Source organism: Phyllopteryx taeniolatus, chromosome 18 (genome assembly GCF_024500385.1).
Source record: "Phyllopteryx taeniolatus isolate TA_2022b chromosome 18, UOR_Ptae_1.2, whole genome shotgun sequence".
NCBI classification, from domain to species: Eukaryota; Metazoa; Chordata; class Actinopteri; order Syngnathiformes; family Syngnathidae; genus Phyllopteryx; species Phyllopteryx taeniolatus.
This window is the reverse complement of record NC_084519.1, coordinates 2,203,782-2,217,352: the sequence shown is the minus strand read 5'-3', so window position 1 is coordinate 2,217,352 and position 13,571 is coordinate 2,203,782. Positions and strand designations below refer to the sequence as shown.

The window sequence follows — 13,571 nt, the reverse complement described above, 5'->3', positions numbered from 1 at the left end:
ATGTGACAGAAGAGTCTCTGCTCCAAGGAAGGGCAAAGTTTATAAAACAGTGGTGAGCCCAGCCATGATTAGAGACAGTGGCACTGAAGAGACAACAGGAAGCAGAGTTGGAGGTGGCGGAAATGAAGATGTTGAGGTTCGCTCTCAGAGTGACCGGGTTGGATAAAATTAGAAATGAGCTCACCAGAGGGACGGCCAAGGTTCGATGTTTTGGAGACAGAGCAGACTTCGATGGTTTAGTCACGTCCGGAGGAGAGAGTGTCAGTGTATTGGTCGAAGGATGAAGATGGAGCTGACAGGCAAGAGAGCTAGAGGAAGACCAAAGAGAAGGTTGACGGATGTCGTGAGGGCAGTTGGTGTTCGAGAGGAGGATGCAGGAGATGGGCTTACATGGAAAAGGATGACACGCTGTGGCGACACCTAAAGGGAAGAAGGGAGTACTAAAGTTTCATCATAATGCTGCTTACATGCGATCGCCCTTGTTTTCTTTCTTTAGCTTATAGGTTGACAGCATTCACATGTAACTGTGCAATCAATCACTTGTGACAGTAAAACTCAAAATGGAAAGCAAAATTTAAGATGCAGCTCTCATTTTATTGGATCTCAAAACTTAAACATCTCCTTTACACAACCCTGTACTTATTTAAACATGAACAACGATAATGGCATTTCGCCAATACGGCAATGTTATCTCATCAGAAGAACATTGGAAACCAACAGCTTGTTTTGGAGTTAGTATTATAGTCCCTCAATAAGCTTTGTTCAAGTTGCTAAGAATGTTGGAAAAACAAATCAAAGGGACCTCAAGTGTCCCTAACACCAGGAATGTCATTTTATGAGAAATGTGGAACAAGACAATGAAAAGAAGAAAAAAAAGAAATAATAATAATAAATAGATTTAGTCTATTTGCTAACAAAAGCATATTGTAAATGTGACGAGACACTGGTGTCTTCCGTCTTTTGACCCGACTGCATGGGCGCGTGCGTGCATTTACACCAGCGACAGTTTGTGCTAGACATTTTGACATTAGATGGAAAAACCGTAGACATAAAAACAATCCATATATAAAAAAAAAAATTTTTTTTAAAAGTGTTGAACTTGAACACATGGCAGGAAAGGTTTCCCTTTACAAAGTACAAGGCAACCTGCAGTTTGGAGAGAAGGAAATGCCCTCAGTTTGTGGATTGCGCTCTGCGAACTAGTTTCACAAGATAAGATGATGGTAAGCCTCAAGTAATGTAATACAGGGATTGCATGGAACAGAAGCGACATTTCACCGAATTGATATCACGGTTGTGTGCTGATGCAACTCTTAGAAGAGCAGTGCAATCTTTTGACAGATGGCAACAAAGCCACGTAACATACAGCAATTCTACAAATTCAGCTAATTCATTTCTGTTCATAACTGGTTCAGTGTAAAAGCCTTGTTGTTGAAGGCCACGTGTCGTCGGGACAAACAGCATGGTTGCTTCACTGCTCAAATGCCATCCAGCTCAGGGCACATGGCCTCAGGGCCATTCGGACTCAGTTCGCACAAGTAGAAAAGGGTCTCTTCACTTGCTTCGGCCTCTGTTAGGGGCTCCAGGCGGATGAGGGAGCTGCGGCCGAGTTGCTTCGACTCGTCTTCGCTGTCCAGCAGCTCCGAGGGGGGATCCGACTCGACAAAGGCAGGCGAGCTGGAGGAGAGCTCCGCCTGGGTGCTGCTCCCTCCGCCCATGTCCGCTTCTGCGGGAGCAGCACAGCCATCGAGGAAGGCCAACAACAGGGGGCAGGAAGTGTACTGGATCAACTGCTTGTCTGAAGACAAACAACAAGGCATCAGTCAACCAAGAGGAAAAGCACATTTTATTGATAATTGTTGAGGTGTTACTCACCCGCACATCTGTAGTACAGTTAGGTTTATTGGCTATTTGATTTTAATGTTGCACCATGACTCACATAAGGCCAAGTGGGCTTTTATTCTTTGCAGAAATGACCAGAATGCTACTGTTTAACACACAAGTCAAAGTTTCATGAAATATCCATCCATCCATTTGCTGAACCACTTATGCTCACTCGCGTCACAGGCGTGCTGGAGCCTATCCCAACTGAGTCTGGGCAAGAGGCAGGGTACTAATTTACTAGACTCCCTAATTTACCTCGGAGGTATTTTGTTTGCTCGAATGTGAGGAGACCCACTCACCTATGTTGTTTTCCACCTGCTTTAGTTGTGCTGGGATTTGTTTCGAAGACGCACTCTCCTGGAAACAGAGGAAATGAAACACAGCTCGCTTCAAACCTGCACTTCCAAAGCTTATTCAAAGCATATCGCATGACACAAGGGACCCACATGTTCATGATACCAAATTGTCTGGTGTGCCACACAGATAAATGGAATTTCCCTTGGGAGCGCAATACAGGACTATAGATAAAAGGATTCACTTACAACAGCAATCCTTCGACTGATTGAGGATATAAAATCCAAGATTTATCATCAGGTACCTACATTGGCGGTTCTAGTGCCTGGACCGCCCTGTGGCTCCCCCGCCATACAGTTACGGTGCAGTACTGTAGTAAGACAGCAGCATCAGCAGCTCATGCACACTTACTATGCACTTGCTGCACAATGACAATGAGCAAGGAGTCAATACACAGAGCACAACAACAACAACAAAAACGAAAAACAACAGGTGAATAAAAGACAAACAACACTATTATGGGGAAACAAAAAGCGTCGAACATTACGATTGACATAATTAACCCAAGTACACAATGCTGCGAGGCATGCTGTGAAGTCTGCATCCACGTCTCCCAGCGCTACTATATACATACTGTATATATTTAAATTGTGATTTAAATTCACTGAGGCAAAAGGGTGAACTATTGTATGTCGCTCAAGTTCAATATTCTTGTGGGATCCTTTAGTGTGTTTTGTTGAAAACCCAGGACAAAGATATCATTCACCTGGCAAGAGGCAAGCAGAATCAAGAAACCATAAAAGGAAATACTTCTGGTCATGCACTGATGCAAAAGGCGGAACTAATGCATGTTTCGCAAGTTCAATATCCTTGTGGGATCCTGTAGTGTGTTTTGTTGATTGCATGCTTCTCGCCAACATTAGTTAACCTTACCACAACACAACAACAAGTAAGCCTGCAAAAGTGGCCCTTTTATCAAAAAAAGTCATTTACGCCGAGATGTTGTGTATTGGCGGTACGGTGAACGACTGGTTAGCACATCTGCCTCATAGTTCCGAGTCCCGGGGTTCACCGCCTGTGTGGAGTTTGCAGGTTCTCCCCGTCCATGCCTGCGTGGGTTTTCTCCAGGTACTCCGGTTTCCACCCACATCCCAAAAACATGCAGGGTAGGTTGACTGAAGACTAAATTGCCCGTAGGTGTGAATGTGAGTGCGAAAGGTTGTTTGTTTATGTGCCCTGTGATTGGTTGGCGACCAGTTCAGGGTGTACCCCGCCTCTCGCCCGAAGATAGCTGGGATAGGCTCCAGCAGCCCGTGACGCTAGTGAGGATAAGCGGTACAGAAAAATGGATGGATGGATGTGTATTCCTCGCCACTGCTTTTTGTTGCCTTTAAAAAGAGGAATATGTGCTGCAAAGATGTCGTGGTTCAGCTAATTTGCAGTCTTAGTCTTTTGTGAGGAATTAAAATACAATCAAAGGAAGAACTGAATACAATTAAAAATTACAATTAACTAATTACAATTAATAAATACCATGAATAAATCAATTTAAACCGCGTGTGTGTTAGGGCTGGGCTATTAATCCAAATTTACTCGTGATTTTGACTTCCCATGATCATAAAAACATCGTTTTAGAAAAACGATCAATGTGCAGAATGCCGTGGTATGTGAATGCAAGTTCCCCTGTTGCGAAACCACATTCAATGCACCTTTGTTTCTTACAGTAGCAAGCATCTAACATGTTATTCTGCCCTCCCTGATTGTGCTTTGTTTGTTGACATCCCAGCTGGCATTTACTGTTGAACTAAACACACAACAAAAAGAATTACTAATTGTTAGGGTATTTTTTAAGTCATTTTAACCATGACTACGCTCAACAACTGCTTCGTCCGATACTTTAACGATATTCTTAAACTGTACCTTTTTTTAAAAAAAAAAAAAAAAAAAGAAAAACAAACAAATCAAAATTAACACTGCTTTTTAAATTTTTTTATTATTATTATTATTTTTTTTTAAATCAACTTGTCTTTTAACTGCAACAACAATGTAAAATAAAACCAATGATTTACAGATATATAAATATCTTAAACATATCACTGTTAAATATATAAACAATTATAAATCAATAAATATATATAAATAAGCATGGGTGTCCATGAAAAAGACGTTGCTTGGATGGCAGCATATGTTTCTCCAAAACCTGTATGTACCTTTCAGCATTAATGGTGCCTTCACAGATGGGCAAGTTACCCATGCCATTGGCACGAACACAGCCCCAGCGCATCACAGATGCTGGCTTTTGAACTTTGCGTCCATAACAGTCCGGATGGTTCTTTTCCTCTTTGACTCAGAGGACACGGCGTCCACAATTTCAATGATGAAATCCCTAAACTCCTTGCAATTGTACGTTGAGGAAATTGTCCTTAAACTGTTCGACTACTTTCTCACGCACTTGTTCACAAAGAGGTGAACCTCGCCCCATCTTTGCTTGTGAATGACTGAGCAATTCAGGGACGCTCCTTTTCTACCCAATCATGGCACCCATCTGTTCCCAATTAGCCCGTTCACCTGTGGGATGTTCCAAACAGGTGTTTAATGAGCATTCCTCAACTTTCTCAGTCTTTTTTGCCACGTACTGCAGCCATAAAATTCTAATTTCATGATTATTTGCTAAAAACAATAAGGTTTATCAGTTTGAACATTACATATCTTGTCTTTGTAGTGTATTCAATTAAATATAGGTTGAACATGATTTGCAAATCATTGTATTCTTTTTTTTTTTATATAAATGTTTAACACAAATTCCCAACTTCATTGGAATTGGGGTTGTATTTTGGACACACTGTCCTCAGGCTCCAGCTTTATGTTTATGACTTGACTTTCAACAGTCATATCAAATCAATTACTAAAACTGCCTTCTACCATCTGAAGAACATATCCAGAGTGAAGGCTTGCATGGCAGACCAGGAGAAGCTCATCCATGCTTTTATCTCAAGTAGACTTGACTATTGTAATGCTCTTCTGACTGGACTCCCTAAAAGAGCATTAAACAGCTGCACCTCATTCAGAATGCTGCAGCTCGGGTTCTGACCAGAACAAAGAGGTCAGTGCATATTTCTCCAATTCTAAAGTTTTTACACTGGCTTCCAGTCAGTTTGAGAATAGATTTTAAAGTTCTGCTACTGGTCTATAAATAAAACGGTTTAGGTCCTGAATACATGAATGAAATGCTAATGGAATATAAACCCAGTAGGGCTCTGAGATGGACATACTCGGGTCAAATAGTGGAGCACAGAGTCCAAAGCAAACATGCTGATGCAGCATTTAGCTATTATGCTGCACACAAATGGAATAAGTGACGTCAACCCCAAGTGTGCATGTTTTTAAGTCCAGGATAAAAACTCTTTTTCCCATGCTTTTTAGAGCATTTCCACTTTTACGATATTTCTTGCACTGTATGCTGTTTTTATTGTATTTTTTATTTTTTTCCCCTCTTTGTTTTAAATGTTTATAAGCTGTTTTTTCTTTGTTTTTAATTGCTTTTAAGCACATTGAGTTACCTTGTGTATGAAATGCGTTATCTATCCATTTTCTTTACCGCTTATGCTCACGAGGTTTGGGGAATAGGATTTCATTATTTTTATCTACGTTTCTGTCTGAGAAATGACACCCTGATATAGTTCTGTGATCTGTGATACAGTTCTGTGAATCACTGAGGCATTGTGTTCTTTTTCCTTAAAATTTTCAAAAAAATTTATGAATAATAGCGATGTTTAGGCTTTACACGATCACGATTTTTGGGGCCGATCAGCGAGTTTAAAAAAACAAAACGATAACCGATCACAAGATGGAGGAATGTGTCTATTTAAACGACCTGTTCATTTACTGTATACACTTGTGTACTTAATTGGTCAAAAAAATATATTTACAATAAATGTATATCTTTGTTCCTCTATTTCTGCCAGTGAGGCAAAGTGACAGACACAAATGAATGGTCTTCTATTAGGTGGCAGGAAGTAAATACGGTAATTAATGTATCCACTTTTTGTTTGTTGCTGTGCCGTGAGATTTTTCAATTGTAAAATTTGTTCCTTGGCTCCATAAAGGTTGGAAATCACTGCTCGAGTCAGATCGTGTATTCTAATCAGTCACGTCAAACCAACATGACATAAATAATGGGTACTAACTTACTGTAATTAAATTACTTTATTTTTAAGTAAATTACTTCACCCACAACGAAACTTTAGAGCATGATTCGACAGAACGGCATGTTTACGTACAACCGTCAGTGCTAGAAGTAGCTTGCTAGGCTACATAACGTTTTATTGCCTGCTTGCGAGCCGTATCGTATTAAAAGTATGTGAACATACCTCAAGCAATACTTGAATGAACGTCTTCTCCCGAGCACCGGTGACCACCACCACACGTTTTTCCCCATTTTGCTCGTTTGACCAACACAATACACGCACGATCCGTTGTTGTTGTTGTGGCAGTGCTAACGAGTGTATCCAGTCGCGTTCGATTTGACAAAGCCCAGTGATCGTAAATGACGTCAAAAGACACTAGACAAGGCTAAAAATAAACTAGCTTTAGGATTCAAATAAGCTGTATACGACAGCGACGCAGAGTAAATGTCTTTTTGTCATAAAATGTTAATTATCGGCCGATACCGATCAAGCCGATCAGATTGGTTGATTTACTAACTCTATCAGTGTTAGATAAATTGTAGAAGTTATCATTTATTTGCTTAGCTTGCATTAGTATAATGGACAATTTTAGATGTCTCGCCTTCAAAAAGAAGACTCAGCATCATCCGATGGAAGGGCGCCTGGACCAAGGACGTGATCGGATGTGGTCGGGTCGTGACAGGTGTTGGTTCAATATTATGTGTTGTGTCTTATTGTTTAGAATACTATGTCTGGGAAAAACCCTCTTATTATCAAATATTTTGTGTTGTGTCTTATTGCTTAGAACATTATGATTTGTAAATCCCTCCTATTTCAAATAAAAGCAGGAGCGAGGGGGGGGATTGTTTAGAGCGTGTTGAGAGGCTGTGATCTGAACAATCTCCCATACGCCCTCCTCATGAGAAAAAGAAACCAGCGTCTTCATTCCTTTTGTGTCTATTTTTTATAATGTTGGGTAAGATAAATCCAACATTAAATTGGTCCTTCGAGCCGGATGTCAACACACCCGAGGATTCCAGTTGTGGAGCCGACTTCCAGTTAAGAGACCGTGGCCACGGCAAGTAAGACCCTTTTACGGGACTGGTCTTCGTCCTCCTCAACTGGGATCTGAAGGTTGACGACAATCCACAGGATTGAAGACGAGTGGTGAGTTAAATTTTAAAAATTTTTTTGGGGAAAAAAGGATTAAAGAGTGAGTGAATTGCGCGACGAAGAAGTCTGCGGCAGAACAAACCTTGTGTAATACTAGTCACTGGCAAGTGGTCAAGATGGACAACGGTATCCGATAAAATCCGTGGGGACGGCGGGGTCCTGTACGTACTTAAATTCCGTATTTCTGTGTTTCTGTGTTTCCGTGTTTTCGTGTGTTTATAAAAACGTTATTAATATCGTGTGTATGTGTAAAAGTATGAATGTATAAGACGGGATTGTAAGTGACAACTGAGTTTGGAAGCAAAGGCAAGAATTCTCCGCCCCAATTAGGGTAGAAGCTTGAGAATTACCAAAACTCAGACATTTATTGTCACCCTGTCATTTTTGAATAAAGTCAGTATTTAGGTCACTCTAGGTGCAAATGAACTGACTTCCAAATTCACAAAAATGGGAATAAATAACAGTAAACAGGATCAAAAAATAGACCTAACGTGTAAAGATTGGAAATATGTTCAACTTCAAAACCATTTCAAAATAGAAGATTTAAACACGTGGATAACCAAATACGGTTTCGCTGGCCAGCTAAATTCGCAAAAAATAGTTCAACTTCAAAACGAAATAAAGTGTCGACACAAAAATGATATATCACAAATACAAAAAGATGGATTTGACGACTTACTCTTCTGGTTAAACTGGACTAATGAGGATGTGAAAAAGGCCGTAGCCGGCATCACACCTTATCAACAACAGTTAAAAAATGCTTTACATGTGATTTCGAAAGAACACATTAACAGATGGGTAGATAAACATTGGATAAACCTAGCAACTGGCCCTCTGGAGGAATATGTTAATCATGCCCTCCACGCAGAAAGAGTGTTAGACAAAAAACAAACAGCCCTAAAAAATAGCAGAAAGAAATACGTGGGTTCATTTAACACACTGTAAAAGAGTCATTTCAGCTGAGTACTCAATTAAGGAAGGTGAGCTAAAGTCTGATAACGGAGCGGGAGCAGATGTGTAGATTCTGAAAACGCTTGCTGGTCAGTGAAGAAAAAAGACACCAACCCGTTTAGTGAGAACTCAGCAGAATGGCACACCCACATTGGTTACGACATTTGATAAGTGGATACGTAGTAATTTCGGCTACTATGGTGTTGGTTTTGTTTTTGTGGTACATGGGACGTCCCACCCTCAATGATAAAACCCATTTTTAGATAGAAAATCACCTACCAACTGGACCAATATGACAAACCCAATAATAAAAAAATTTTGAATCATTAACTCGTGTCAAAAGGAGTACAGCTGATGATCAAAATTGTGGACATGGCCTCCAAACGCGGCAAAAAGGTTTAATATTTTGTGCCCCCCAAAATCAAGCTGCTTTAATCATAATTCCATATGCGGCTTTCACCAATGATGCTCAAGAGAATGGGCAGAATTGGGGATTTGGATATGACTGGTATGCAACTATTGGTTTTGAATGGAAACACCTCATTGGTGAAACAAGTTATGATTGGTCCAGTTGGTCAAAAAAAAAATAAAAAATAAAAAATAAAAAAACAGCAAAAGAACATAGAAAGGAGTTTAACCTAAGCAAAACGGCTTGTGTTATGTTGTGTATTGTATATTGTGTACTGTGTTATAGGAACAGTGTTAAACCAAAAATGCCATTGAAAACTTCAAAGAAAGGTGGACAAATTTTAATTTAATTTTAACAACATAACTACTGATGATTGGTTCCTTGTAAATCATGGGATCCTATATATCCCGTAAAAGAAGCAGATAAACACAAACCGATGTTTTCTACTTTAGTAGCACCAAATAATTTCACTTGTATAAACATGATTAATAAAGGAAAAAAAAATTAGGACCACTGAACGACACACAGTTAAAGTAACCTTAAAAGTCAAACCAAATTTTGTGCCAGTGGCACGGAGCGACATCTGGTGGTGGTGCGGAGATGATAGACTGTTTGATAGATTACCTAAAGATATATCTAGATTATGCGCTATTATCACTTAGATATTGCATGTGTCAGTATACCCTATGCCTGTTCAAGATTTAATGGAAAGGGCACCAATGTTTTTGTCCAATCTAAAAACATATACAAAAAAGAGATTTGTCATGGCAGGGGCAAAATAATCCAACATACATCAACGCCAGGTGTTCCTCGTGGGGGTTCCTAATCAATACAAATTGGGTGACCAGGTTGCAGGAGGATTTGAGTCTTTCATATGCTGGTGGTGTACGATTAATAAAAATGTTGATGGGATAAACTACATCCACTTCAATGTACAGAGATTAGGAAATTGGACTCAGAGTGGGTTGGAAGCTGTGCACGAGCAGCTCAAGGACGTTCCAAAGACCGCATAGCTGTCGACATGCTCCTCGCAAGAGAGGGAGGTGTTTGCGGTATGTTTGGAGAACAAACAATACTGCTTCAGATGGCAGCTTGACCAGAGCCATCGATGGTCTGCGGACCCTCAATCAACACTCCTTGTGGGACAGCTCGAATGGACGTTTTTGGTAAATATAAAACCCTAATTACACCAATATTGATATCAATTGCTGTTTTTGCAGCCATTCTGACATTATGTGGATGTTGTTGTATCCCATGCATTCTGGCATTAATCAGTAAATTAATCACCACAGCCATAACCCCCATGGAGAATCGTCTGGAGCTTATGTATCCCTTACTGTATGATGATAATGATGATAATGATGAAAATGATGATTTTGCTTTACCTGATTTGTTACCTGGTACAGATGATTACAATGTTTAAACTACAACATTCATATATGACAAGTTACTCTGAGTGTAAATGTATTTGTTTCATAAAAATGATTCTACAGTTAAAAATCGAAATGAAGTGACTGTAAGATGATATGAGAATTTGTGCAAATACATGATAAACAGGAGGGAAATGTTAGATAAATTGTAGAAGTTATCATTTATTTGCTTAGCTTGCATTAGTATAATGGACAATTTTAGATGTCTCGCCTTCAAAAAGAAGACTCAGCATCATCCGATGGAAGGGCGCCTGGACCAAGGACGTGATCGGATGTGGTCGGGTCGTGACAGGTGTTGGTTCAATATTATGTGTTGTGTCTTATTGTTTAGAATACTATGTCTGGGAAAAACCCTCTTATTATCAAATATTTTGTGTTGTGTCTTATTGCTTAGAACATTATGATTTGTAAATCCCTCCTATTTCAAATAAAAGCAGGAGCGAGGGGGGGGATTGTTTAGAGCGTGTTGAGAGGCTGTGATCTGAACAATCTCCCATACGCCCTCCTCATGAGAAAAAGAAACCAGCGTCTTCATTCCTTTTGTGTCTATTTTTTATAATGTTGGGTAAGATAAATCCAACAATCAGTCAACATGCTGCTTGTTGTGAAGTGAGTGGAGACTCCTGCCACCATATAGCACTCGTTTCTCAAGTTCGGGCTGTTAAGTCAAAGCAAAAACTCCGCCAATCAACTTGCTCGTATCTCGAAAACTCGGAAATCGGGTCACTCGTATCTCAAGGCACCATGATATTCTGTTTTTACTTACCTTTTACAAAACGTTCCATCTTCACTGGAATTGGGATTTGTATGGATGGCATACAGTGGGTACGGAAAGGATCTGTATGGATGACTGGAGGGTGGAGGATCAGCTGAGTTTGATTATACTGATTGGATTTGATTCGGAAAGCCACACACCCGTCTATATAAGACCTTGCAGCTCACAGTGCATGTCTGAGCAAATGAGAATGATGAGGTCAAAGGAACTGCCCAGAGACAGATTTGTGGCAAGGAGCGGATCTGCCCAAGGTTCCAAAAAAAATTTCTGCCGCACTTGATGTTCCTAAGAGCACAGTGGCCTCCATAATCCTTAAATGGAAGACGTTTGGGACGACCAGAACTCTTCCTAGAGCTGGCCGTCGGGCCAAACTGACCAATCGGGGGGGGGAAGAGTCTTGCTGAGAGACGTGAAGAACCCATAGATCACTGTGGCTGAGCTCCAGAGATGCAGTCAGGAGATGGGGGAAAGTTCTAGAAAGTCAACCATCACTGCAGCCCTCCAACAGTTGGGGCCTTATGGCAGAGTGGCCCGACGGACGCCTCTCCTCAGTGCAAGACACGTGAAAGCCCGCATGGAGTTTGCTAAAAAACACCTGAAGGACTCCAAGATGGTGAGAAATACGATTCTCTGGTCGGATGAGACCAAGATTTTACTTTTTGGCCTTAATTCTAAACGGTATGTGTGGAGAAAACCAGTCACTGCTCATCACCTGTCCAATACAGTACCAACAGTGAAGCATGGTGGTGGTAGCATCATGCTGTGGGGGCTTTTTTCAGCTGCAGGGACAGGACGACTGGTTGCAATCGAAGGAAAAATTACAGGGATATCCTGGACGAAAACCTTCTCCAGAGTGCTCAGGACTTCAGACTGGGCCGAAGGTCCACCTTCCAACGAGACAATGACCTTAAGCACACCGCTAAAATAACAAAGGAGTGGCTTCAGAACTACTCCGTGACTGACATCATTCCCAAAAAGACTGATGGCTGTATTATCTATATGTGCTTCTACTAAATACTGAGCAAAGGGTCGGAATACTTATGGCTGTGTAATATTTCAGTTTTTCTTTTTTAATCTGCAAAAAAATTCAACAATTAAATTTTTTCTGTCAATATGGGGTGCTGTGTGTACATTGCGGAAAAAAATGAACTCAAATGATTTTAGCAAATGGCAGCAATATAACAGAGTGAAAAATTGAAGGGCGTCTGAATACTTTCCGTACCCACTGTATTTACTGCCATTTTACCTCAAAAGCATCGTCGATGCCCGGTTTGCCATAAAGCATGGCCTGAAAATCCTCCAGACTGCAGTCAATGCTGCCCAGATAGTCCATCAGCTCCAGCCTGTCAACATAACATCACCATGATAGTTAGCAGTATTAGCGCCATGATGTCAATTTTTCCAAAGCAAAAATAAATGGTCACTGACTGACAAATACACCAGCTGGTGTAACCTACTGTATAACACAGTACATTTAGATGAGCACCTTTACAATGTTACTGCTAACTAACATCACTGGCGACTTGGAACTTACACAAAACATCCATCCATCCATTTTCTTCCACTTATCCCCATGTTTTTTTAAATATACAGTGGGTACAGAAAGTATTCAGACCCCATTATTTTTTTGTCTTTTTGTCATCTTGGAGCCATTTGCGAAAAACATTTCAGTTCATTTTTTCCTCATTAATGTGCACACATCTCCCCATATTGACAGCAAAAACAATTGTTGCAATTTTATGAAAAAATAAAAACTGAAATATCACACACCCTTTAAGTATTCAGACCCTTTGCTCAGCATTTAGTAGAAGCACCCTTTTGAGCTAATACAGCCATTAGTCTTTTTGGGAATGATGCAACACGTTTTTCACACCTGGATTTGGGGATCCTCTGCCATTCCTCCTTGCAGATCCTCTCCAGTTCTGTCAGGTTGGATGGTGACCGTTGGTGGACAGCCATCTCCAGAGATGCTCGATTGGGTTTAAGTCAGGGCTCTGGCTGGACCATTCAAGAACAGTCACAGAGTTCTTCTGAAACCAATCTGTTATTTTAGCTGTGTGCTTAGGGTCATTGTCTTGTTGGAAGGTGAACCTTCGGCCCAGTCTGAGGTCCTGAGCACTCTGGCCTTTCGTCCAGGATATCCCTGTACTTGGCCGCATTCATCTTTCCTTCGATTGGAACCAGTCGTCCTGTCCCTACAGATGAAAAACACCCCGACAGCATGATGCTGCCACTCCATGCGGGCTTTCATGTGTCTTGCACTGAAGAGAGGCGTCCGTCGAGCCACTCTGCCATAAAGACCCGACTCGTGGAGGGCTGCAGTGATGGTCGACTTTCTAGAACGTTCTCCCATCTCCCGACTGCATCTCTGGAGCTCAGCCACAGTGATCTTTGGGTTCTTCTTTTCCTCTCTCACCAAGGCTCTTCTCCCTCGATTGCTCAGTTTGGCCAGACGGCCCGCTCTCGGAAGGGTTCTGGTCGTCCCAAAC

At 41.0% G+C, this 13,571-nt stretch overlaps 1 protein-coding gene across 4 annotated transcripts in view; it reads right to left on the bottom strand.

Moving 5' to 3' along the window:
• Positions 1–573: 573 nt before the first annotated feature.
• The window catches only part of hsf2 (heat shock transcription factor 2), a 37,553-nt gene continuing 24,555 nt past the window's right edge, over positions 574–13,571 (bottom strand). For 2 of the 4 annotated variants that reach the window (XM_061753684.1, XM_061753685.1), the window contains exons 10-12: positions 12,329–12,425; positions 2,184–2,241; positions 574–1,798 (exon numbers count right to left, since the gene is read on the bottom strand). In XM_061753684.1, coding sequence (XP_061609668.1) covers positions 1,479–1,798; positions 2,184–2,241; positions 12,329–12,425 — 475 coding nt within the window. In that variant the 3' untranslated portion in view covers positions 574–1,478. The remainder of the gene's footprint in view (positions 1,799–2,183; positions 2,242–12,328; positions 12,426–13,571) is intronic. The other 2 variants (XM_061753686.1, XM_061753688.1) reach the window with 2 other exon arrangements.